The sequence below is a fragment of the Malaclemys terrapin genome, chromosome 10 (assembly GCF_027887155.1).
Source record: "Malaclemys terrapin pileata isolate rMalTer1 chromosome 10, rMalTer1.hap1, whole genome shotgun sequence".
Taxonomy (NCBI): domain Eukaryota; kingdom Metazoa; phylum Chordata; order Testudines; family Emydidae; genus Malaclemys; species Malaclemys terrapin.
The window spans coordinates 54316000-54342608 of record NC_071514.1 but is presented as its reverse complement, the minus strand read 5'-3'; the positions used below and the strand labels follow the sequence as shown (position 1 = coordinate 54342608).

The 26609-nt window shown below is 49.7% G+C and overlaps 1 protein-coding gene across 1 annotated transcript in view; it reads left to right on the top strand.

The window, feature by feature from the left end:
- The window catches only part of CDIP1 (cell death inducing p53 target 1), a 30637-nt gene extending 14862 nt beyond the window's left edge, over nt 1-15775 (top strand). The window contains exons 2-5 of the mRNA XM_054042593.1: nt 10597-10695; nt 13497-13643; nt 14422-14683; nt 15571-15775. Coding sequence (XP_053898568.1) covers nt 10611-10695; nt 13497-13643; nt 14422-14683; nt 15571-15682 — 606 coding nt within the window. The 5' untranslated portion in view covers nt 10597-10610 and the 3' untranslated portion in view covers nt 15683-15775. The remainder of the gene's footprint in view (nt 1-10596; nt 10696-13496; nt 13644-14421; nt 14684-15570) is intronic.
- The last annotated feature ends 10834 nt before the right edge of the window (nt 15776-26609 follow it).

The window sequence follows — 26609 nt, the reverse complement described above, 5'->3', positions numbered from 1 at the left end:
AGTCTGTGGCAGAGTTGGGAAAAGAACCCACATCTCCTGACTCCCAGGCTTCTGTTTTCACTGCAAGACCATGTATCCTTGCTAGAAATGACCATGGAATCTGAAAAATCAAAATGACTTGGAGAATATTTCTCACAAGTCTTCAGTAACAACAGCTACGTGACATTTATAGCAAGCAAGCACAACTTCACTAGTGCTAAGATAAGAATATCTGCAGAGAGAGAAAATGAAAAATCCACACCCCTGAGCGATGTAGTTAGAACGATCTGATCCCCAATGTAGACAGTGCTAGGTCGATGGAAGAATTCCTATGCCAATGGGAGACCCCTCCTGTCAGTGTAGATTGTGTCTACACTTTACACTGAAGCACGACAGTGGTGCAGCTGCAACATTTCAAGTGTGAACAAGCCAACTGCGTCATGAACTCATCCTTGTCCTTCCTGCTTGTTTCATGGGATACATTTTATTGCAATAAACAGTAACTTATTAAACTACACATTCCAGCAGAAGAAATAGGAAGAGAAGCACTTTGTATATGCAGTGATGAACTTTCTAATTCTTTGCAGAATTGCTGCATTTAGAGTTTATCTAAAATAGGAACATTTATCTTATTTCACTCAATAAGGTGTTAAACTACAAAATAATGTAACAAGCCTAGCACAGATTTCTGCTGGACAGATTATTAGACTACATTAGTTATAGTGCTCTGGACAAGATTGTGATTTGGGGTTTATGAAACTTTAGACTAGAGATTAGATCCAGGTATTGGGCCCTATCCAACTGCCACTGAAGTCAAGGGGAGAGTTTCCACTGAATTTATGGAGCATTGGATTGAGCCCACAGTGAGACGTGCAAACTTCTCTGCCAACGTGTCTCAGTTCTGGCTTGCAGCACCTCTGCCATTCTAGCTTTGGAGCCGTTCTAGAGCAGAGACTTGTAAGGGACAGAAGAATTAAGATTTGGGTTCTGCTGTTCGTTTTAGGTGAGTTAATTACATCCACTATAACACCCAGAATACTGCAGCCTGTTCTGAATCCACTTCACTGTCCGCATAGGGCAAGACAGCAAGTAATTGTGGGGATATTAATTTCTCAATGATTAATGCTACAGCCTAGTGTGTGTGCTGGGTCTCCATGTCATACTTAGAAAAATGTCTGAAGAAACAAATACAATTGCTCTGATGGTGCAAAGCAGAACGCGTGCCTGAGCTGTCCTTGTATGCTCTCATTTAGCAGTATCAAGGCTGGGGTTTGGTTTCTGGTTAAGGTTTTAGTTTTAAGTGTAGAGCAAAGAGCTGCAGCCTAGTTTGCTGTTTAATTTTAATTTTTTTTTAAGCAGGCTTGTTTTAAATGTTCAAGTTAACCATCTCCTGCTAACTCGGCTCTGGCATTGTCAATGCTGAAGACAAACGGTGCATGATCAAAGCAGCCCACCTGGAGGCACAAATGGTACAGCACTGGTCCTTCTGAGTGCTCCTCCTACAGTGTAACCCTTTGAGGGATGTTGGGAGAGAATCGGCCTTTGTTTTAGTTGGGAATTTGTTTGCAGTTTTTCCTGATTCCCTTGTTGGGGAGCTGGGTGGGGAAAAACAAATCTGATTTTTCTGGCCGAGGAGCAGGTGAACCGTAACAGCAGCATGCTGTTTGTTTCGTTGTGCTTGTAATTTATTTCCCTGGGAATCTTGCCTTGGATGCAGCATCTGTTTTTCAGTGAGGTTTCTACTTATTCAGTTTTCAAGCTGCGTTAACTGAGGCACATGGAAGGTCAAGTGACTTGCCCAGGGTCATGTGATAGAATGAGTGTCTCAGCGGTGACTGGAACCCAAGATCTTCCTGCAGAGAAATGCAGGCTGTAGAACAGGGATGAGCAGCATTATCTGTCTGACTCGGATGGATTTAGGGTGACCAGATTTTTGCGTCTTTTTCTTATATAGGCTCCTATTACCCCTCCATCCCTGTCCTGATTTTTCACACTTGCTGTCTGGTCACCCTAGATGGATTTGCCAAGGTGAACGTTGTTGGTGTGTGTGTGTGTGTGTGTGTGTGTGTGTGGTGTTTTTGTCCTGCTCTGCCAGCGGATCTCTCCAGCCCTGCACCAAAGAAACTTGCCATCCTGGAAGCATCAATATTTCTACAGCTGGAAGCTGGCAGGAGGGTGTGAGTGGCAAATTATTTTTCAAGGTGTTTTGGGAAGAGGCTACCGGTGTAGAGCTGGCTCTTTCAGCATGGTGTGGTTCTGGTCCTGGAGGATAATGCTAAATACACACAGCCTGTGCCCAGGAAAATACAGTAGAGTAGTTCAGAAACATAACTGACCTTTCATTAGATCTAACTGGATTTCTAACCATTTCCACTGCTCATGCAAACTGTAGTCACACCCCTTTGCTGTCTTGCCCAGTATCTGGTAACAAGTGTTCATTTGTGAGTAGGTACTCTCAATGTAAGTGCCTGGATGAGATAAAGGGAGAGTACAACCTAGCCAGGTGTGGTGTCAGGTTCAGTTGTCATTTATTCTTTTCCTCGCTTCCCAGCATGTTCCCCAGACTGCAGAACATGCTTTAGTTTTATACTTTGTAAAATATATTTAATGTCTTTAGTGCCTTTGATCTTGAAGGATTCCAAAGAGCTTTACAAGCTACACATTTCTGAAAAGAGACCTGTAAAAGAAACTCAAAATTGGGTCTGTGCCCTGTTTTTTGCTGGGGGAAAAGTGGGAGAATTCTGCTTGTTTAGCAGTATCTGGAATCTTGAGCCTTTTGCTCTCTGCTGTGCTGGAGATCTTGTAGGGCCCAGAGATGTACATTGGAAGCATTCTCCGTCCTTAATTGAAGGGCCTGGGATGCTAAATCTGTAACAGAGTTTTAATTCTGTGGGTTTGTCAGGTGTTTGAATTAAATTAATTTTAAACCAAACAAGATTTAGGAAGTGATTTTAATTCATATTAAATTAATTCAGATATTCAATTAATATCTCAATGGCTTGCATTTTGTTTCCTTGGTGCTTATGATACTGACTTGTAATCCTAGTTTTGCCACATTAGCCGAGACCTGAATTTCTAATGAAAAATCGAGCAGAATGCTCCCTGCTTAACAAACAAAAACAAATATGAAGGGCCTGAGTTTTGTTTCTCAAATACATCAGGAGCAAAAAGGGCACAAGCCCATATTTTGTTTCCTTTGCATGTCTGCTTTAGCCTTTCACCTGAATGATCCCCAGAAGAGGGTGTAGCTCCTGATCTGTCTTGAAGGCTGGCATACTGAACAGTGTGGTGCTACTCAAAAGTGACTTGCAAAGAGCGTGGAAATTGTTCGTGGCTTTTTTCCTGCTTCATGATGTATAAATGAAACCTGACAGATTATTTTTTTAATCTTAGCAATGTCAGGAATGTCCAGTTTTGCCTTCCCTGATTTTCTTCTCTAGTCCTCCAAGAGGGCCGTCAGCCCTCCTGTGAAGGTGGAGGGAAAATACCATTGTTAAAGATTCAGCTCCCAACAGATTGGCCAGCGTTTTGAGTTCGCTGTTAACAAAAAGCAAATGGAAAAATAGAGGTTTAAACGGTCTGACAAAAATACCCTCTTCCCCCTATAGCTTCGATTTCAGCATCTTGTGGTGTCACCAGCCACTAGCTCTCCAGACAGCCGTAGAGTCCTCCAGCAGTAACAGGGTAGAACAAGCCATGTTTCTAGTGTTAAAAACAAGCAGGCAAAACGGCAGCTTCTTTTTAGGGGGCTAGCAGCTTTCAGGCTTTCTGCATACACCTTAGAGAAACAGGGCGTGTACAGATATTTCTTGGCCTTTACATGTTTCTCTTTATGGGCACATTCTTACAATGGGAAAAGGGATGAGTACTTCGATGGCCTCATTTGTTTATACAGAATTTAAACTTTCATTTACAAACTAATTCAGTTATTAGCCCTTTCTGTAGCAAAGAAAACATCCTGACCCTGACCTGTTGTGCAGCTGTCTTGCTGAGTCTGCAAAATCACAACCTGAACCAATAGCTTGGCACGATGTGAACTGCCTCTGTTCCTCTTAAGAGGATGGTGAGTCAGAAGCCTAATGATGACATTTTAGTTGCCAGCCTTATTATCTGTTTCACTTCTGATTATTTTAGAAGAGCGATCTTGCTGCCCACCATGTTTTTTCCAAACCGATCCTTGGAGGGGGTTATTTTCCATGACACACTGGTGTGCCCAGCAGTGGGGTTCAGTTGTTGAAAGGGAGCCATGTGGATAAAATTCTTCAAATGAAGTGTAAAAAAAAAAAAACAACCCCCCACACAGAAAACCGTAGCACTCCCTTGGGGCCATCGTAATCTTTGAAACTAACGCTTTAATCGCATTGCCTATTACAGGGGTAGCCAAACTTACTGGCCCTCCAAGCCATACACAGCAATCTTCAGAAGTTCAAGAGCTGGGACACACGTGCTGGGAGCTGGGGTTGGAGCTTCAGCCCCACTCCTGCTGAAGCCCTGAGCCCTGGCAGGTGTGTCCTGTAGGGCTGAAGCCCCGAGACCCCCGTCCCCGCTGGACAGAAGCCCCTACCACACCACCCTGCTGCAAGGCAGAGGTCCTGAGCTCCCCCAACCTCCAGTCTGGTAGGTGGAGAATAGGGTCCATGGGGGACTCCGCAAGCCAAACTTTAATGGTAAAAGAGCCGCATGTGGCTTGCGAGCCACAGTTTGGCGACCCCTGGTCTATTAGAATGGGCAGATCCTGTGGGACTATAGTTTAGTATGTCCCTTTTCTCTGTTCCCTGAAGATCCTTTCTGTCCTACCTCATTGCCTCGATCCTATAGCACTTTAGGCTTTGTCTAAACACATTTGCTCTAGTTTATTGACACTCTTATTTTGGCTTAAAAGGGGGCTTATTTCAGTTTCGTTTCCATCAGTTAAGAATAGACTTAAGCTAAACAGAAATAAGCCTAGTTTAAACTGACAGTATCCACATACCTTTTGCAGCCCTTTAACTGCATGAGTTTAAAATAGCACCTTGAGTTAAACCAGTGAAACTTTGTATATAGATGATGAGCCCTCTGACTGATTGGTATCACCACTGCCTGCCCTTTGGGAATGCCTCAGTCAGCACTGCTCTTCACTGGGCCAAAGGCTTTGTTTTTGTCACATCTGAGATACCCCATTCTTTCCCCTCCTAACATCCTGAATGAACTTGACTTACATGTTGTAGTGCAACATCCTGACTTGTTTCAATTTGGAGGACATGGCAATTTAGCAGCCACAGGCAGAGAGGGGTGAGCAGTTCGTGTTTTAATGGTTGCTTGAAGGGTCAGTCCCTCTGAGTATTTAAAAGATGGGTTATTCCTTAAGCGTCCTTAATCCTTATTTCCAGTGAGCAGAAGTTTGTCACACACCCTGAAAAAATGTGTATTAGCCCTAGAAACAGGAGAGAGGCTCGTGGCCAGGATAATCTCTGGACTGAGAGTTAGGATTTAAAAATCTACTGTATTTAATTCTTGCCCTACCCTGCCCAAATCTGTAGCGCCTTTAAGGTGACTGGCAAACACAAAATGTGGGTTTGTGCTCTCTCGCTGCTTTATGATTTATAAAGAAGGCCTCCTGGGCTATTTCCCCCCTCCCTGGGTTTTCACAGAAGACATTTAGGTCTTGTCTGCCCTGGAAGACTATCTGGATGAGTCATGAACTATTAGGATAATTGAGATTACATGTATCAAGTAAGTGATACCTGAGCAATTGAGAGGGGGGAGTGAATTTTAGTGAAAAGATCAGTGTTTAAATGCTTTTGTTTATCGCTTATTTAACTCTCACTCTGTGAGGCAAAACAGCTCTCTGGGATTTAATACCTCTTCAATTCAGTGCTGAGAGAGCTCTTAATCCATATGTGAGTCACTCGTGGAGATCCCAAGCACAAATGGGGAAGAGCAGACCTGATATTCCTGTTATTTCAATTAAGCTAAAAAGGGTTTAAACCCAATTTTTTCTTTGTAGGTCACTCTGATAGAATGACGATCTAGAGAGATGCTGCAAATTGATTAAGCTACTCTGAAATAAGTACTGTTTTCCCTCAGGCATTTGAAAATGGAGATTGGCAAAGATTAATTGTTTGATGGATTTTCCCCAAGCGCTGCATTTACGATGCATTTTGAGATAACATCAAGGGTGCCCTAGAGCATAAATCTAAGGGCTTGTCTTCGTGTACTGGTGCAGCTATGCCACTGTAGTGCTTTAGTGAAGATGCTACTGTGCTGATGAGAGAACCACTGTAGTGCTGTCTACACGTGGGGTTAGGTCAGTACAACTGTTACTCAGGGGTGTGGATTTTTCACACCGCTGAGTGATGTAGTTATTCTGATATAGGTCTGTAGTGTAGATCTGGCTTAAGTAAATAAATAGAGACATCTGAATCATAGAATCATAGAATATCAGGGTTGGAAGGGACCTCAGGAGGTCATCTAGTCCAACCCCCCTGCTCAAAGCAGGACCAATTCCCAACTAAATCATCTCCGCCAGGGCTTTGTCTAGCCGGGCCTTAAAAACCTCCAAGGAAGGAGATTCCACCACCTCCCTAGGTAACGCATTCCAGTGCTTCACCACCCTCCTAGTGAAATAGTGTTTCCTAATATTCAACCTAGACCTCCCCCACTGCAACTTGAGACTATTGCTCCTTGTTCTGTCATCTGCCACCACTGAGAACAGCTGAGCTCCATCCTCTTTGGAACCCCGCTTCAGGTAGTTGAAAGTAGCTATCAAATCCCCCCTCATTCATGCCTCTTGCATCTGAAGAAGTGAGGTTCTTACCCATGAAAGCTTATGCTCCCAATACTTCTGTTAGTCTTAAAGGTGCCACAGAACCCTCTGTTGCTTTGAATGATCTGTTATAAAAGAAACAGGGAAGGTCATTGGGAAAAATATGAGCAGAATAAACTAAACAGGCAAAAGGAGCTATAAGTCTTAACAGATGGAAGTTAGTTTCCCTCTGCCTCAATTTAGCTTTCTGTTAAATGGGTGTAATGCTTTACAGGGGAGACTTGCTGCATGTTTGAAGTTTCTTGAGAAAGGCGAGTGTTTGTTGTATAGATTTGTCCATACTCAGATACTTGCCTTGTTTAATTTTTCATGTCAAGGCCTTGTCTGCATCTGCCTTACTTAGCAGACACGTGGTTCAGAGACAGGTGGTAGTAGAGCAGGCAAAAATTACATCCCAGTTCTGGGCATCTCCAAGTCACACTTCCCCTTCTCTCCTGCAATGGGAGTCCGGAATCCCAGTCCTTCAGTGCTGGGCTCGCCTAAGGGGATGAAATTGCCCTAGAAGTGGATGTGATGCTGTGAATTCTGTGCTGGCAGAGTCTGAGCAGTTTTATTATTGCTGCATTTCAGTGCCGTTTGCTCCAATAGCCAGTAATGGTTAACAATGACCCTAAAAAATACTCTGTTTCTGGGGGCTGGAGTACCAGGGAATAGATAGATCTTGTGCATGCTGCAGCTTGTTTTTCAAAATAGCTATGTGCTTCTATTTGGAGGGGAAATAGTGTTTCTTACCCCTTGCCAATCACTGTGAAATACTGCTCAAGGGGCAAGAAATGCTGTATAAACTTGTCTATAAGCCGTCCTCTTGATCTAAAGCTTTGCTAAATGAGTGCCCTACGGGTAAACTGATACCCATCCCCTTTCCCTCTCCCTGTCCCTTCCCACTAAGGAGCCCTACCTCAGCATGAGGTGCTCAGCAGATCATTCCCAGTGACCCTGTTGTCCGGACTGCAGCAAGGAAAGATCCTGGTTGGGGGAGAAGTTTCCAAATGGATTCCCATATGAAGTGCATTCCTCACCCACGTAGAAAAGCTGTCTTGAAATAATGGTAGGAATGTGTCTGATCATCACAAGGCTGTATGGTAGTGCTTGATCTCCATGATTAATACTCTGTTATTATCACACAGTCTCAGTCTAGCCCCCGGGCAAGTCCCAGCTCTTGCCCCCCAACAAAGTGCTATCTATAATCTACATACCTACCCAGTGGTGACTAGTGCTGCCAGTGTGCTTGACACCAGCCTGGGATCGCATGACCTGAACTGAACTTCCTAGTGAAAAGACAAAATGTAGGCTCCAATTGTGATGAGTTTATAATCTGCCGAGGAATGTCCTGACCCTGAGAGCCCTGGTTTCCCACTGGCACGTGCACTGTCTCCGTGAGGAGTGTGGCTTTAGATAGCATGCTCTATTGCTGGGGGCTTTCTTAGTCATTAAAACATCCAGAAAAGAAGCCATTCCCAGTAAGTACAAAATAAAACACCCAGGACTTTCTGGATCCTGACCTTCCGCCCACGCATCTTCCCTATTGATTCACACAGGGAGGGGACAACCACTGGCCTGAATGGAGATTTGTGCAGATACAAAGTTCTTTTGTAGCAGCTGTGCCACTCTCCACACATGTATACAGAAACACATCCAGAAAGGGGTGTGGCAGTGGCGGATTTAGAGTTAGTGGGGCCCTGTGCTCAGCTTCATTTTTGGGGCCCCTCCTTGGGACCCAGCCAAGAAAAAGAGCATTCTCTCTTATCTCCCCCGCCCCCCCGGTCCCTGTTTTTCATTCTTTTTTTCTTCCTCCTCTTCCTATAAGTAATAGGAAGTACATGAAAATAAAATGAGGTACCTTGATTATTTTTGTAATCAAACTTATTTTTCCACAGACCACTTGAAAATTGCTGGGGGTCTCGGCGGACCACTTACCTTTCCAAATATTGTTTGTACCGTTAGCTAACTATTGTAAAGCGCTTTGGATAAGAGCGCTTTATTAAAAAAAAAAAAGTGAAAAAATGTTGGGGTGCGAGGTCTGGGCAGGATTTGGGGTGCGGGAGGGGGCTGGGGGTGCAGGGTCTGGGAGGGAGTTAGGGTGCAGGAACAGGTTGGGGTGTAGGGTCTGACCAGTAGTCAAGATTCAGGAGGGGGCTCAGGGTTGGGGCAGGAGATTGGGTGTGGAGCACTTATCTGGGGCAGCTCCCATTTGGTGCGAGTGGTGCAGATGGGAATGTGGGGGGGGGTGCAGGAGTCAGGGAGGGCAGGGGGATGCAGGAGTCAAGACTGGGGGTGTGGGCTGGAGTTGTGGGGGTGCTCCCTGCCCTACCCCAGCCCCCTGCCCTGAGCCACTCACGGCACGGGGCTGGAGGGGGGTACGTGTAGGAGTAGTGTGGGGGGCCCGCCTTTGCTCCGCCCTGCCCTGATTCCACCCTGTTCCCCAAGGCCCTGCCCCCACCTCTTCTCCGCCTCCTCTCCCGAGCGCGCTGTGGCCCCGCTCCTCCCCTCCGTCCTGGAGCGACCGGAGCGCTGGCAAACGGCTTTTTGGCGGCGGGGGAAGCGCTGGGAGGAAGGGGAAGTGGGGAGCTTGGCTGTCAGTGGGTGTGGAGCCTGCAGCAGGAGTCCCAGGACCAAGCTTCTGCCCCTGCAGCTGCCCGGCCCTGAGGCCCCCTGTCGTTGGGGTGGGGGGGCCATGCCAGGGCACCCTGTGTTTTATTGTAAATCCGCCTCTGGGGTGTGGGGAAATCATTTTGCTCATTTGATAAAGTGTGTGTGTGTTTCCCCTCACACAGCTTCATCAGATTAACATGACTTTCAGCCTACAGAATTTAGACAAGAATTTTGTCATTTTCTTGACTGAATCAGGGCATCTGATTTGCCCAGTCTAGGGAGAAGAAAGGTAAAACTATTTGGAAACTAAAGATGATCGTTTTCCTAAGTCTCTCTTAGAAGCTGACTAGGCACTTCTAGGAACAAATATTTAATTTCCTTCAGTGATTTATGGGCTTTTTCTTCCAGCTCTTGCCCCCTAGGTGGTGTTCTTTTTAACATAAGACAGAGCTTTGATTCTAACCTTAATGAAATGTGGATCCAGAGTTCAGGGCCTATGTTTATTTCAGACGTGCATCCTCTAGCTCTGATCCTACAATGATGCTGTTGATCTCTTTGGTAGAACAGCTTCCCTCCTGAATAATCCCAAAGCATTTAGGAAATATATGCAGGAATTGCATCAGTGACCTACAGCTGCTGTTTAACTCTCTACAGCCTTTTTAAGTAGGACCCGAAGAAGGATAATGTATCCAATTGAAACAGCAGGAGAATATAGGGAGGTAGAATGTAGTTACTTAAAATCAAATTTGGACACTTGGGTTAATATTTTTCCCTTTCATGAAAAATGCCGCAGTGGTTAGGACAGTCTACTATTATGCATCCCCTCTGCAAGCTCAGCTCCTCCAGCATGGCACCTTGAACACTGAGCTGGGTTAATTTTAGCACTGGCTCCAGGGTCCAAGGGTAACCGAATCAGCAGCCATGCTGCCTGCAGCACCATGGGTTTTCTGTGAGTTCTGGCCCCAACTCGAGCTGCTTAGCTCAGGAGATATGAGGACAAGATCATAGCCCAGGGTGTTAAGGTTGCAGCGAGTGCCCATTGATGAGCTGGATTAGGATCCCACAAAAATGACACTTCCGGAAAAATCTGGTTCCCATCGGTAACCCTAAAGCTCTCCCTGTCTGCCTGCATTGAGCTGCACTGGGGGTGTGCGGGGGTGGATGCCTCTGTACTTCCAAGGGTGATGAGTTTGTATATACTGTAATTCTTTTCCTTGCAGACCAGCTGTAAGCAATGTCCAGTGACCCGCCCCCACCCTACCCAGGGGGACCTTCTGCACCGCTACTACAAGAGAAGAATGGCCCACCCACCATGTCAGGTAAGTTGCAGAGGATGGGGCATCCTGGCTATGTTGTGATCCAGTCTCAATGGCAGTGGGGGCAGGGCAGATGCAGGGGAAACCCCGGGGCAGGTGGTCTCCTTACAGACACACTCCTGGGTGGGGCGCACTGGGGTCAATGCAGAGCCTCTACAGCAGTGAAGTCAGCACGTTGCTCCACCTCGATTTCAGACCCTTTACTCCCTAACAGGGAGGCAAGGAGAGGTCTGTGATGCAGCGGGCAGCTGGAGAAGCTGTAATAAAACCATCCCAGACCCCCAAGAGGTCTGGTCACCCAGCCAAGTGACTCTTTGTGCAGGCCAGACCCTAACCCAGCGTGGCAGGGCCTGCCTCTCCTGTCTCCTGAACCTGCCAGCCAGTGACTCAGCTATTTGCCAGTTGAGCAGTGTATTTCTTGTGCTCGCCCAAGAAGTGACAGGCTTAGTCAAAGCAGGTTCATTCCTCTCTGTAGAGGAGCCCGTGCCTCTGGCTCCACGCAGACCACTCTCACCAGGGCCCTTGGCCAAATCTCGCTTCCTCTCCTCTGCTTGTGCTCCATGACCCAGCTGCTGCCTCAGTTGATTGCCCTCCTGCTGCCTGTCCCTTGTCTCTCTGGGCTTCCAAGTAACTCTGCTCTTCTAGGGGTTCTGACCCAAACTTTGGGAGCTTTCCCACCTCCTGCCTCTCAGCTGGTGTCTCTTGGGGATCCATCCTTGACTCCTCCTCCTGCCCCAGATGATCTCACCAGCTGTTGTGGCTCCACTGTACCCCCTCACAAATCTGCCTCTCATCTTCAGTCCAGTCTTGTTTCTCTGTCTGTCTCTCCAGTGTCCCATCTTGAATGGCTTGCTGCCACCTTAGACCCAGCATGTCTAAAACAAAGTCCCTGAGCTCTCCCACTGGGCCTTCTCCCCTCCTGCTTCTCACAATACCAGCTCCTCCCATCCTATCCTCCCTTTTTCTCCCCTCACACCTAGGCCCTGCCCAAAATCTTGCCACCGCTGCACGGTGCTGTATAACTGATGAGCATGCAGCACAGTTCCTTGAGGTTTGTAGAAGGTCTCTATAGCCACAGGACCCCTCATGAACTGAAACAGCCAGAGAATTGTTTCAGTTCTGTATTTCTCTCCATACTGCCTCACTGCTCTCCTGGCCACTTGGGGTTTGGTGGGCTCCGAGCCGGTCCCATTGCTCCTGCTGAAAAGGTACCAAGATATGCTTCCTCAAACTCCTGTCTCAAACCCATCTGGCTGTGCATTTGCCTGCACCTCTTGTCTGGTAGGAGGGCATTAATCCCAGCATGCCAGGAGCCCTTTACCTTAAAGGGATAGTGATTGGCTGCTCACGAGTCTCCCAGAATTCCTTTCTGAAGATGCTTGGCCCCAGGATCACTGGAGTCAGGCTGGCTGCTCAGCATTCTTTGTACCTCCCAAAAAATCAGAGGAACGGCTAGTAGCAACTGGGTGGGATTTCTTAGCTCCTTAATGCAATGATGTGAATCGGCTTTGCGGGGACTTTACTGCACTTTGAGTATCAGCCCATGCCCTGGCATTGCCCCTGTGTTGAGCAAGGGGGAGAGCTGTGCTTCCCGGTAACTCTGCAGCTTGGTTTGAGCAGCGAGTGCCTGTCTATACTGGGGCATGGATCAGGTGCTCCCCAGGGTCCAAGGAGGCCCTTGAGACACCCAGCACCGGGATGCCTCTGCAGGCATGGCTGACACAATGCAGCACGCAGCACATTAGTCTGAGGCAGCGTGGCTGTGGCAGGTCTAAAATCCTAGTGCTCGAAGAGCAAAAGGAGCCAAGCTGCTGGTGGAGGCCCGTTGGGACCTGCTGTGCACCCCTGGGGTGGATGCATATATATTGGGACTCCATGGTCCCCAGTTCGTATCCATCTCGGAGCCTGGCTAGATGTGGAGATCCCAAAGGAGCACTGGGGCTGAAACCCGCCTGTCTCGCACAGCTGCAGCCAGAGGGGAGATGCAGGAGAGTCTGATATCGTGTGAGAGTATTGGCAGGCCAGTTCAGCTCCCAAATGGTCCTGCCCATCCCCCTCTCGTCCTGGCTGCTCCCCCACCTGGCCAGACTGAATTGACTGTAGTTCATAGAGTCCATAGCGCTCTGCAACAGAACTCACCTCAGCCACGGCTCAGATGGTCGCAGAGCAGGGAGTGAGGCACTGAGCTGTCGGCTGGAACTGCAGGGGGCTGTTAGGCCAGTGCCCAAGCGAAATGCAGCTGGTTTCCAGCTAATGCCCCTTCCACAGTTTGGGCCTTTAATCCCCGTGCTCAGGGATCTGCTCTAGGTTTGACTGGATCGGCACAGCACCTTTTGCCTGTGCAGGGGAATTCCAGTACTGGCTGGGAGGAAGGGGCGCCCCCTGCTGAAGTATCTTCACTGGAGATGAGTTGCTCCCGAACACGCTGAGTGTTAAAGCCCCCGAGCTGGGAAGGGGAGATGTTGGGGTTTCTCTGGCAGATCTTGCTTGGCTGAGACACATTCCCAATTCCCTCTAGCACAGCACAGGGTTTCCAGTTTTGCTGCATTCTTCCCATTGGCACTGCCCTGTTGTGGGTGTGGCCCTCACTGCAATATTAAGTTGGTCTTCTCCACCTGGTTGGTCTCTGCCAGGCCCCCTTTAATATTGCACTCTATATGCTGGGGGCCTGGCTGCCACTGCAACCTGGCTTAGAACACCTCAGCTCAGCTGTGCTTTGCCACTCGCTGCCTCGCCCCTCCACTCTCCCCAGCGACCTCCTTCCAGTCCAGCTAACCCTTCATGCCTTCTGCCTTTCCTTTCAGACGGAGTCTCCACTGCTGGAGTCCAGCCCCATGGGATGCCTGTGCCCCCTTCAGATTTTGGGCCACCCCCGTACGAGCCACCCCTGCAGCCGGGGTACATCCCCGCTCCCGTTTCTGCAGATGGCTCTATGCCCTACATGCCCCATGGTGAGTACTGGAGGGGCTGGGTAATGTGGAGAATGGCTTTCAGCAGGAGCTCCTATGAATGTGTGCCCCTTCCAGATGCCTTGTTTTGGTGCACTGAGGGGAGCCCAGAAATCTGACTGGGCTGTTGCCTGCTCTCCGCAGCAGCCTGGGCTTCTCACCATGCCAGCTGCCCTGCTAGTGAATACACAGTCGCTGCTCTCTGTGGCATGGCAGGATAGGCTCTGGTGTCCCGTGAGCTGGTGCCAGTTACTGTCAGGACCAGGCAGGCAAACACAGTGGCTGCTATGTACTCTCAGGAACTCCCAGAGCTGTGGTGCTGGGTTCTGTGCTGTGAGCAGAGGAGATGTTCACTGGGGTCTCCTAGCACCAAGGAAGGAGCCTCCGCTCCCGGGCCCCTGCAGCCTGCCTTTCCGGAGAGGCGTCGGTGGTAATCTGCGACTGACTCTGTGCGGTTCCTTTCTCCACAGTGCCCACTCTGCGCAGAGCCAGGTGCTGGGTTAGCAGTTACAGGGCTGCAGAGTCCTCGGTTGCACTCGCTGAGGTACAACGTAACTACAACTCATTGTACAGTACCCAGCTCAGTGGGGCCCTGATCCTGGCTGGCCCTAGGCATTACCATAATCCGTGTACTGACTGTCAGTGCTGAGCCCACAGAGCCAGCCAGCTGGGGAACACGGAGCAGCTGGGTGCTAACGTAGTCCCTCTGCTCAGAAACTTGGCATAGGAATCGCTTGTTAATGTGCCAAGACCTCTCACTGTGTGTGTTTATCACTGGCAGGTTATTATCCACCCCCAGGACCTCACCCTCCCATGGGCTATTACCCGGCTGCGGGACATTACCCCTCTCCTGGTGGCCACACAGCAACTGTCATTGTACCATCGGGGGCAGCAACCACGGTCACCGTTCTGCAGGGAGAAATATTCCAGGGCAGCCCCGTGCAGACGGTGTGTCCTCACTGCCAGCAGGCCATCACCACCGCGATCACACATGAGATAGGGCTCATGAACTTCCTCCTCGGCTTCTTCTGCTGCTTTGTCGGGTACGTGCCGGGAAGAGGAGGAACTTTGCCATTCTCCAGTGCCTTCCACTCTGGTCACTGATGGACTGGGGGAGGGAAGAACTAAAGGAGTAAGCAATGGACTTGCCCAAGTAGCACTGACCTCTCCTCTCCGTTAACTGGCTACTCATCCAGCTGGCTTTATCCCCTACAGAGTCCCACACAGGACTGGGCCTTGAAGCCCCTCTCGCCTGCTGCTGGCGGAGGAGGAAATTGGACCAGGAGGTAGTGAGGCACCACGGGGACCCCAGGCTGCAGTGTGTGTGTGATTGTCCCTGTGTGGCTCTGCACCAACCCTTTGCCTCGCCTTCCATCTTAGCTGGGCTTGAGGCCACTTGCTGGTGGGTCCTGGCCACTCCCTAGTACATCTGCTGCTCCAGAGGCTCTGGTGCTAGCAGGAAGCTGCCTCCACTGCACTCACTGTGGTGTCAGGAAAGCTCCTGTCATGGGGAGCATCTCTCTACAGAGCGATGGGACTGGTTTTTAGCTGGAAGGGGAATTTCCTGCGGGGCGTCCCTGCGCTCCCAAGTGTGAGCTTCCATCCAGCAGTGAGTGATGTTAAATCAGGTGTTTTGCTGTGTTCTTTAAATATGGACCCTTAAAAGGCTTTGCTCTTCTTAGCCTGTGGGAGAGGGAGGGGAGGAGATGTCTGTACCAGGCTCCAAAGGGATGCTAGGACTTACCAAGGAAGCCACTGGGGTTCAGTGGGAGCAGGTTTTACTGGGTGTCTGGAGTGGCAGCAGTGTCCCTGTTCTGGGGTGTGTGTGTAGTTAGTTGGCCAGGCTGTGAGGGGTGGAGTAGAGGCCCCCATGGTGCTTGCCATGCCCTGCCCCTGCTCACTTGGCTTTGATCTCTCCCTCTTTTTCCAGATGTGATCTGGGCTGCTGCTTGATTCCATGTTTAATAGACGACTTCAAGGATGTGACCCACACTTGTCCCAACTGCAAAGCCTACATCTACACGTACAAGCGCATGTGCTAACAGCACCCCTGGGAGCCACACTTGCTGGAATGATGTCACCCCCTCCTCCACGCCGATCTACACATGCAGAATGCTCCTTTGCTTAGCCCTACGTTGGTAGTGTGTTATTTCCCCTTCCATTTTAAAGAGCTTAGAAAGCTGTAGTAGAGCGACGGTACTCACACACTGACAAGGAAGCTGTAGGCCCACACTGAACAGCTAGAGCTGGTGTGTAGATGTGAGCTCTGACAGGTAGCTGGGCTAGGCTGCGAGATTCAATAGATGCAACACTCGCCTTGCCGTTCCAGCTGTCCCGTCTTGTTCTCACCCTTACGGCAGTTTGCAGAGGGCTTAGAACTAGGATTGCAAATGAGGCATCAGACTGCACAGAGACTTTCCCTTCCCGGATTATGTCTGCCCGTCAGAGCCACCTCTGGTGGTTTGTCCTACCTCACCTTCCTGCATCCCCCCCATCAGTCATTGTTGGTAGCCACTGTTAAAGGAGACAGTGATGTAAGGCAGACATCCTTCAACTGGCAGCATGCGGGGACAGCCATTCCAATGGGCTCTTGCCCAGTTAGTGATAGACTGAGCCATTGCAATACGGGGGCGCTTTCCTTCCATTCCATGCAGGCAGCTCGCTTATTTCTCTAGAAGCTGTGAATATGCCGAGATGTCCCGTCTGCTCCCACAGGGACTGTGGGTTGCTGGGGTACTCCTGTGCTCACCAGCTCTGTCTCTTTAAAGCAGACAGATCCTGTAGTTTAGTTGACTGTTGCAGTTCTCTACAAACCACAGATTCAAAGCAAGCGCATCCGTCCATCCCCAGGAAAGGGCAACCTATCTGCAGGAAGTGCAGTGCTTCTGACTGGTTGCTTTCTTTGGACGCCTAGACTCGCTCAGTTTCCCTGCTTTGTCTGTAGGCTAGCGACAAGGGGGGTGCATGTTGCTGGACTATGTGGTGTGAAAGGAAAGGTTTTATTTTAGGGCCAGTGTTCGTTCAGTTCTGTATGTTGTGCTTTTACATCTGGCTGTGCCATGCAGCTGAGCAAAGCTAATGTTTGTTTCCTGCATTGGTGCCCAGCCAGCTCAGCCTTGCCCTGAAGGAGATGGGGAAGCAGCGGCTCTGTTTAGTTTGCAGGTGGCCAGGGGATGTTTTCTGTTTCTTTTGAAGTGCTTTGGGATCTTGGAGCCTCAGGTGACAGTCCCTGGCTGTATCTCCCTAGGTCTGGCTCTTCCATGGGTGTAACGGCTCCTGTAGCCCCGGGGTGATTACACACAGCAGCCCAGAGGCAGTGGGCATCTGCCACCTTGAGGCACAGATGAAGAGACAGGCCTTTACTTGCAGCACGGGTGCAGGCGTTAACCCACTAGTTCTGTATGGAAATTGGCAGTTACTAGACATTCCCATCCTCAGTTGTAGTCTTGAGAAACTTGCATTACAAAGCCAGGGAGGGGGAATGGAGCAGTAGCTCCTGCCGTGAGTCTGCTGGAATCATGAAGCCACTTTTACCCTTTGGGTGCTGTAGACCCCTCCTTATGCCTCTGGCATTGGGAACAGAGCCTGTGTCACTGAGGGATGTGAAAGCTCAGCCTGTGGGAGGGGGCGAGGGTTGGTTCTCTCTGGAACTCAGCATTAAGTAGCAAATTTTCCCTGCTCCCCCCCCCACCCCCACCCCCAAATCTAGTGGACAATGAGCTTGGGAAGAGAGCTAGAAAAATGGGCCTTATCTTTTTCCCATTCGTTCAGTGGAATTTAGGAGATTCGGGCCCTCTGTGCTCTGAGCTCCCACATGGACTAGCTGGAGCTGTCTAGTGTAAGGGTATGTCTACACTACGAAATTAGTTCGAATTTATAGAAGCCGGTTTTATTGAAATCGGTTGTATACAGCCGATTGTGTATGTCCACACAATAAAATGCTCTAGGTGCTCTAGTCGGCAGACCGCGTCCACAGTACGAGGCTAGCGTCGACTTCCGGAGCATTGCACTATGGGTAGCTATCCCACAGCTATCCCACAGTTCCCGCAGTCTCCGCCGCCCCTTGGAATTCTGGGTTGAGATCCCAATGCCCGGATGATGCAAAACAGTGTCGCGGGCGGTTCTGGGTACATGTCGTCAGGCCCCTCCCTCCCCCGTCACAGCAACGGCAGACAATAGATTCGCGCCCTTTTATCTGGGTTAGTTACCTGGGTTACCTGTGCAGACAACATGGAGCCCGCTCAGCACAGCTGAGCTCACCGTCACCATATATCCTCTTGGTGCCGGCAGACGTGGGACTGCATTGCTACACAGCAGCAGCTGCTAACTGCCTTTTGGCGGTAGACGGTGCAGTAGACTGGTAGCCTTCATCGGCGATCTGGGTGCTGGCAGCCGTGGGGCTTGCCTTTTGGCAGTAAATGGTGTATTATGACTGTTAGCCGGCCTATTACAAGTCGGGTCATCGCACATTAGCAGAGTCTTCCCTGAGCAGCAGCTCGTGCAATAGGCCTGAAGACCATCGTCATACACCGCCCCGTATTTGCTGCCAAGCACCCAGAAAGATGCCGAGGGCTATCAGTCACGCTGCACCGTCGTCTTAAGATGTAAAAAATAGATTTTCTCTGTATTCATTTGCTTCCCCCTCCCTCCGTCAAATCAACGGCCTGCTAAACCCAGGGTTTTCAGTTTAATCTTTGGGGGGGACCAGTCTGTGACAGTTGTTTGTGTCTCTCCCTGATGCACAGCCACCGTTCTTTATTTTAATTCCCTGTGCCTGTACGCCATGTCGTCACTCGGCCCCCCTCCCTCCTTCCCCTAGGCCGTCAGATACTACGTTTGCGCCACAGCTCGAGCCGCGAAGCGGTTCACGCCTTTTCTTTGAATTCTGGGTTGAGATCCCAATGCCCGGATGATGCAAAACAGTGTCGCGGGCGGTTCTGGGTACATGTCGTCAGGCCCCTCCCTCCCCCGTCACAGCAACGGCAGACAATAGATTCGCGCCTTTTTACCTGGGTTACCTGGGTTACCTGTGCAGACAACATGGAGCCCGCTCAGCACAGCTGAGCTCACCGTCACCATATGTCCTCTGGGTGCCGGCAGACGTGGGACTGCATTGCTACACAGCAGCAGCTGCTAACTGCCTTTTGGCAGTAGACGGTGTAGCATGAGTGATAGCCGTGGGGCTGGCAGCCGTAGGGCTGCATTGCACCAGCCCCTTCCAGGCGATGGTATATTATGACTGGTACCCGTCGTCGTCGTACTGGAGTGGCTGTCAATCATGGCCACCTGGGCAGACATGCTACTGTCTCGATGATGACGGTTACCAGTCATAATGTACTATTTTCTGCCAATTGCCCAATATTGTCTGCTAAGCACCCAGAAGAGGCCGAGGGCGATGCTGGGTGCTGGCGGACGTGGGGCTGGCAGACATGGGGCTGCATTGCTACACAGCAGCAGCCCCTTGCCTTTTGGCAGATGATGGTATATTATGATTGGTACCCATCATCATCATACTGGTATGGCTGTCACTCATGCTGCAGCGTCGGCTGCCACCTTAAGATGTAAAAAATAGATTTATTCTGTGTTCATTTGCTTCCCCTTCCTCCGTGAAATCAACGGCCTGCTAAGCCCAGGGTTTCCAGTTTAATCTTTGGGGGGACCATTCTGTGTGACAGTTGTTTGTGTTTCTCCCTGTTCCTGTACCTGTACGCCATGTCGTCACTTGGCCCTCCCTCCCTCCCTCCCTCCCTCCCGCCCTCCTTCTCCTGGTCCATCAGATACTACTTTCGCGCCTTTTTTCTGACCAGGCGCCATAGCTAGCACTGGGATCATGGAGCCCGCTCAGATCACCGCGGCAATTATGAGCACTATGAACACCACGCGCATTGTCCTGGAGTATATGCAGAGCCAGAACATGCCAAGGCGAAACCCGGACCAGGCGAGGAGGCGATTGCAGCACGGCGACGAGAGTGATGAGGAAATTGACATGGCCATAGACCTCTCACAAGGCACAGGCCCCAGCAATGTGGAAATCATGGTGTCACTGGGGCAGGTTGATACCGTGGAACGCCGATTCTGGGCCCGGGAAACAAGCACAGACTGGTGGGATCGCATCGTGCTGCAGGTATGGGACGATTCCCAGTGGCTGCGAAACTTTCGCATGCGTAAGGCCACTTTCATGGAACTTTGTGACTTGCTTTCCCCTGCCCTGAAGCGCCAGAATACCAAGATGAGAGCAGCCCTCACAGTTGAGAAGCGAGTGGCGATAGCCCTGTGGAAGCTTGCAACGCCAGACAGCTACCGGTCAGTCGGGAATCAATTTGGAGTGGGCAAATCTACGGTGGGGGCTGCTGTGATCCAATTTGCCAGGGCAATGAAAGACCTGGTGATAGCAAGGGTAGTGACTCTGGGCAACGTGCAGTCAATAGTGGATGGTTTTGCTGAAATGGGATTCCCAAACTGTGGCGGGGCCATAGACGGAACCCATATCCCTATCTTGTCACCGGAGCACCAAGCCACCGACTACGTAAACCGCAAGGGGTACTTTTCAATGCTGCTGCAAGCCCTGGTGGATCACAAGGGACGTTTCACCAACATCAACGTGGGATGGCCGGGAAAGGTACATGATGCTCGCGTCTTCAGGAACTCTGCTCTGTTTCGAAAGCTGGAGGAAGGGACTTTCTTCCCGGACCAGAAAGTGACCATTGGGGATGTTGAAATGCCTATCGTGATCCTTGGGGACCCAGCCTACCCCTTAATGCCATGGCTCATGAAGCCGTACACAGGCAGCCTGGACAGGAGTCAGGACCTGTTCAACTACAGGCTGAGCAAGTGCCGAATGGTGGTGGAATGTGCATTTGGACGTTTAAAAGCGCGCTGGCGCAGCTTACTGACTCGCTCAGACCTCAGCGAAAAGAATATCCCTATTGTTATTGCTGCTTGCTGTGCGCTCCACAATATCTGTGAGAGTAAGGGGGAGACCTTTATGGCGGGGTGGGAGGTTGAGGCAACTCGCCTGGCCGCTGATTACGCGCAGCCAGACACCAGGGCGGTTAGAGGAGCACAGCAGGGCGCGGTGCGCATCAGAGAAGCTTTGAAAACGAGTTTTGTGACTGGCCAGGCTACTGTGTGAAACTTCTGTTTGTTTCTCCTTGATGAACCCTCCAACCCCCCCCCCCGACCCGGTTCACTCTACTTCCCTGTAAACCAACCACCCCACCCCACCCTCCCCTCCCCCTTGCAGAGGCAATAAAGTCATTGTTTTTTCACATTCATGCATTCTTTATTAGTTCCTTACAGAGGTAGGGGGATAATTGCCAAGGTAGCCTGGGATGGGTGGGGGAGGAGGGATGGAAAAGGACACACTGCATTTTAAAACTTTAACTCTTATTGAAGGCCAGCCTTCTGATGCTTTGGCGATCATCTGGGGTGGAGTGACTGGGTGGACGGAGGCCCCCCCACCGTGTTCTTGGGCGTCTGGGTGAGGAGGCTATGGAACTTGGGGAGGAGGGCTGTTGGTTACACAGGGGCTGTAGCGGCGGTCTCTGCTCCTGCTGCCTTTCCTGCAACTCAACCATACGCTCGAGCATATCACTTTGATGCTCCAGCAGACGGAGCATTGCCTCTTGCCGTCTGTCTGCAAGCTGACGCCACCTATCGTCTTCAGCCCGCCACTTGCTCTGTTCTTCCCGCGATTCAGCCCGCCACCTCTCCTCTCGTTCATATTGGGCTTTTCTCATCTCCGTCATTGACTGCCTCCACGCATTCTGCTGTGCTCTATCAGCCTGGGCGGACATCTGCAGCTCCGTGAACATCTCGTCCCTCGTCTTACGTTTTCTCTTTCTAATGTTCACGAGCCTCTGCGAAGGAGAAACATTTGCAGCTGGTGGAGGAGAAGGGAGAGGTGGTTAAAAAGGACACATTTTAGGGAACAATGGGTACACTCTTTCATTACAAGGTCGCATATTTCGGCTTGCAGGCAGCCATCGTAGGCCACAGTGTTTTGGCTTTTTTAACCTTCTTAACATGCGGGAAAGGTTGCAAACAGCAGCGCATTTCCCATATCAAGGATGAATTGGGTTGTCCATTTAAAATGGGGTTTCAATGTAAAAGGAGGGGGCTGCGGTTTCCCGGTTAACATGCGGCACAAACACAAGTAAACCACCCCCCCCCACACACACACACACGATTCTCTGGGATGATCACTTCACCCCTCCCCCCCACCGCGTGGTTAACAGCGGGGAACATTTCTGGTCAGAAGAGCAGGAACGGGCGCCTCTGAATGTCCCCCTTAATAAAATCACCCCATTTCAACCAGGAGAGCTTTCTGGAGATGTCCCTGGAGGATTTCCGCCCCATCCCCATACACGTTAACAGACTTGCTTGCTTTTTTTTTGTAATGTTTACAAATATTTACAAAGTTACACTCACCAGAGGTCTCCTGTGTGCCCTGAGGGTCTTGGGTGAGTTCGGGGGTTACTGGTTCCAGGTCCAGGGTCACAAACATATCCTGGCTGTTGGGGAAACCGGTTTCTCCGCTTCCTTGCTGCTGTGAGCTACCTACAGTACCTCCATCGTCATCTTCCTCGTTCCCCGAACCGTCTTCCCTGTGTGTTTCTCCAGTGAGAGAGTCATAGCACACGGTTGGGGTAGTGGTGGCTGCACCCCCTAGGATCGCATGCAGCTCCGCGTAGTAGCGGCAAGTTTGCGGCTCTGCCCCGGACCTTCCGTTTGCTTCTCTGGCTTTGTGGTAGGCTTGCCTTAGCTCCTTAATTTTCACGCGGCACTGCTGTGTGTCCCTGTTATGGCCTCGGTCCTTCATGGCCTTGGAGATCTTTTCTAATACTTTTCCATTTCTTTTACTGCTACGGAGTTCAGCTATCACTGCTTCATCTCCCCATATGGCGAGCAGATCTCGTACCTCCCGTTCGGTCCATGCTGGAGCTCTTTTGCGATCCTGGGAGGACTCCATGACGGTTACCTGTGCTGATGAGCTCTGCGTGGTCACCTGTGCTCTCCACGCTGGGCAAACAGGAAATGAAATTCAAACCTTCGCGGGTCTTTTCCTGTCTACCTGGTCAGTGCATCTGAGTTGAGAGCGCTGTCCAGAGCGGTCACAATGAAGCACTGTGGGATAGCTCCCGGAGGCCAATAACATCGAATTCCGTCCACACTACCCCAATTCCGACCCGCAAAGGCCGGTTTTATCGCTAATCCCCTCGTCGGAGGTGGTGTAAAGAAACCGGTTTAAAGGGCCCTTTAATTCGAAAGAAAGGGCCTCGTTGTGTGGACGTGTCCAGGCTTAATTCGGTTTAACGCTGCTAAAGTCGACCTAAACCCGTAGTGTAGACCAGGCCTAAGATAATACAAACTGTGTGTGCATTTGCATTTCCTTTGCCTTGACTTTCTAATAAGCTTTTACCTGGGACTCAGTGGTGTAGCCATTAGCCTTTGTCACCAGTGTCCTGGGTTCACATTGGTGGCCAATCACAAGTGCAGTGGGCTTGGTGACCTCACTGGATGTCTTGTCCAAATCCATCACCAAGTTGGCAGTCTCCAGTCAAGAGCACTCCCCTATCGGAGTAAGAGGTGGGGATGCAGTCTGGATGCCTGAGGAGTCCCCACACTCATCCGCCTTCATCACCCTTCGCTCTAGCCGATGCCGGCAGCCTCCCTCCCACCCCCTAATGAACCACCCATCTATCGAACCCACGCAGTGCAGTGAAAGGGAAGGTGTATGGCTCTAGCTATTTCTGGCTGTGCCGGTCTCTCCCTAGACATGTAGGTTTGCATCGTATGCCTTGTTCTTATTTTGTTCTGTTCGTTTGTTTAATGTCTATGTTTGGGGGATAGAAAAACTGGTGAATCTCCCTCAATGCACTTTTTCACTGTACTACCTAGGGCCTGACATTTCATTACTCCCCACTAATGGCAGTGCGTCCAAGTGTGTAGATAACTCAGCGCAGCACTGTAGGGGGGCTTGTTTTTAATTTAATTTAACTATATTATTATTATTAAATGGCCACCAGGTTGTAACTAACTTACCGGAAATGTGAATCCTCTACCCTTCAAGCCCAATCAGTTTTTGCATGAAAATGAAGAGTCACTGCCCAGAGGTCCATCGCTAATGGGTATGGTATGAATTATTCTATGCACGTGGTTCTGTTCTGGTTCCTTTTTTATACTAGGAAGAGGAAATGTAGATTTTGAGGGTTAAAACTAGCTGATGTTATTGAGATGCTGAGCCCAAGGCTATTCAGCGAGCCTTTGCTGAATCTCCATTTTTCAGTGGCTCTGTACTTCAGTTTATTCCAGCTGATGTAATCCTTTCTGGTTTGTGTGTCTTGAGTGCATGCCATCAAAACACAGTGAACATCTGCTCTCTCTCTGGTTGTCTGTCACCCCCCTCATTAAACTGGGTCAGATGTATACACGTGGGGGCTCTGGCCCTCCGGGTCATGAATGTGAAATGGTTGATTTTGTTCTTTAAGCTGATCGGTTAAAGAAACACAGCCCAAAGCGTGGTCCTGATTTTAAACTGCTCCAGTGCAAGGGTATTTGTACTCTGCATATTCAAGTAAACATTTTAAACCAACTGGAAGTCTTAAAATGAACTCCTTTGGGGTTGAGTTCTGACCTGTGGTTCAGGTGTCAGCTTTGTTTGATGTCAGGAGTGAATTATTCTGTGCTTAGAAAAGCAAACTGTTGGCGCTTTTACATAATGTTTGTATATAAATAAAAGACAGACCCTGATCTCACTGTGCTGCTCTTCTTTAAGCTCTGAGGTTTGGATGACTCAAGGGAATGGTAGTGAGCCAGTCTTTCCAGGCTGAGGTATGTGGCACACACAGCCAGCCCAGGGCAGCATTGACCTGATGGCTGTTCAGTGGGTTCCAGCCCAGGCCTTGGCAGACAGATTTCCATGGTCACAGCCAGCAGAGTTTCTTGGTTGGAGACCAAGAACTGAAAATTCTTGCCTTGCCTTGGCAGGTCATGCCTGAGGCGCACTGGCATTGGGGAAGCTTGCAGTGCTGTCTGGGACTAAAACAAAGACTTCCCTCTAGGGCATCAATAATAGTTGTATGTGGCACACAAATTGTATGTGCAAATTGGACCCCTTCCCACATTGAAGTGGGGGGGGGGGAGTTAAAACCGATTAAAAACATGAAAAGGTCAAAGTGGCTTCATTAGAAGGCAAGGGGCTTTCACCAGAACTCTGGGGATGGGGTGGGGGAGAGGGTAGGAAACTTTCCTGGTGAGAATAGAGCCCATGCGAGCAGGCTGGGAAGGGGAGCTTTTTCTGTATGAGTTTTGATGGATAAGATCAATGATCACTTCCAGGGATCATTTTGAAAACCTATCACTAACTCACTCAAATGAATACGGAAATACAGATTGGTTACACATTCTGAAATCAAATCATATTGATACTTCATTATCTCTGAACTGACACAAGGGCAACTGGTAATTGAAATGTCAGAGAAAGTTGCATATTGGTTGGAGGGAAAAATTGACAAATACTGACTGACTGCATGCTAGATTTAAATCCGTTCCTCCCTCCTAAAGTGGAAGGGGCAAATAAAATCCTACCTAAGGGAAAAGTAGAATCACTAATAAATGAGGGGAGTGAAATTTAATATGCGGAGAACAGATGAGCTACAGCACTGCTATTGGAGATTAGCAAGAATAAAAAAAATTTCAGCAGCTGGGATTGAGATGCAACAAAGACCTTGTCAAGAATAAACGTGATAAGTGGGTGATATTTATTTGGATACTCTGGCAGCAATGAATTATCTGGTGTGGATCATCTGCATGCTGGGCTGTAAAGGGAATCTAATAAAACTTACTGAATGTCTGCCTATTGCTTCTCAGTCACGGAGAAGTGGGTAAGTAGCAGGGGCATGGAACCCACCCCACTCCCTAAGCTTCAGAGCTGAAGTGCCAGACTGAGCACAAATGTCTACATAGCTATTTTTAGTTCTGTAGTGAGAGTCCTGTGTGCCCAAATCCATAGACCTGGCCTCTGAAACTCTCCTTGAACAAGGAGATTATGCCTGTGCTCTGCTGGGACCAATCCTGCACAGACTGGACTAAATCCCAGCAGTTGGAAACTGATTCAATATATTACTCATTGAATCTAATGCTCTGACTTACAGTGGGGCTTGCACTAAGTGTGAATAACAAAGAGAGCATTCTTTCACTGGGAAATATTCCAGCCTCTGACATGGGCCAGCATGGTGTCAGGCACAGGCTGGGCAATGCTTCATGGCTATACGATGTTGCGGAGAATGCTGTAGCTCAATGATGGCTGTCTTTGAAGGCTGTAGCTTCCCTTGACAGTGAGGTTAAATGCTGCATGTTAGTGGAAGAGCAGTGGCCCTGGCAGCATGACCTGAACCAACACCCCTCTGCTAAAGGAATGAAGACCTCTTCCGCAGTTATCACTAGAGAACCTGAATGAGCTTCTGCACGTGGTGGTGTCCAACTTGGGAGATGAACATTTGCCACTGCTGGCACCTGACCAAACACCTGAAGAATTAGCTGTTTCCTAAGCTGGATGGGACTAGGCTGGACGGCTGTGTGCTTCACCTGCTAGCCTAGCCTGGCCAGCATCCTCCCTGCTACAGGCATGGAGAAACTGCCCATCCTCTGCCTTCCCTCACTCAAACATTTAACAGCCTGGCTAACAGCTGCGGTAGTGTCAGCTATGACAGCTGACTCCAGCATGCAATGGCTGCTTTAGCCCAAGTATCAGGGGGTAGCCATGTTAGTCTGTATCTACAAAAACAACAAGGAGTCTGGTGGCACCTTCAGATGCATCTGAAGAAGTGAGGTTTTTACCCACAAAAGCTTATGCCCAAATAAATCTGTTAGTCTTTAAGGTGCCACCAGACTCCTTGTTGTTTTTGCTTTAGCTCAGGGGCCTTGAGGCTTACTGTTACCCAAAATTGGGCCAGCTAGTAAGCTTAG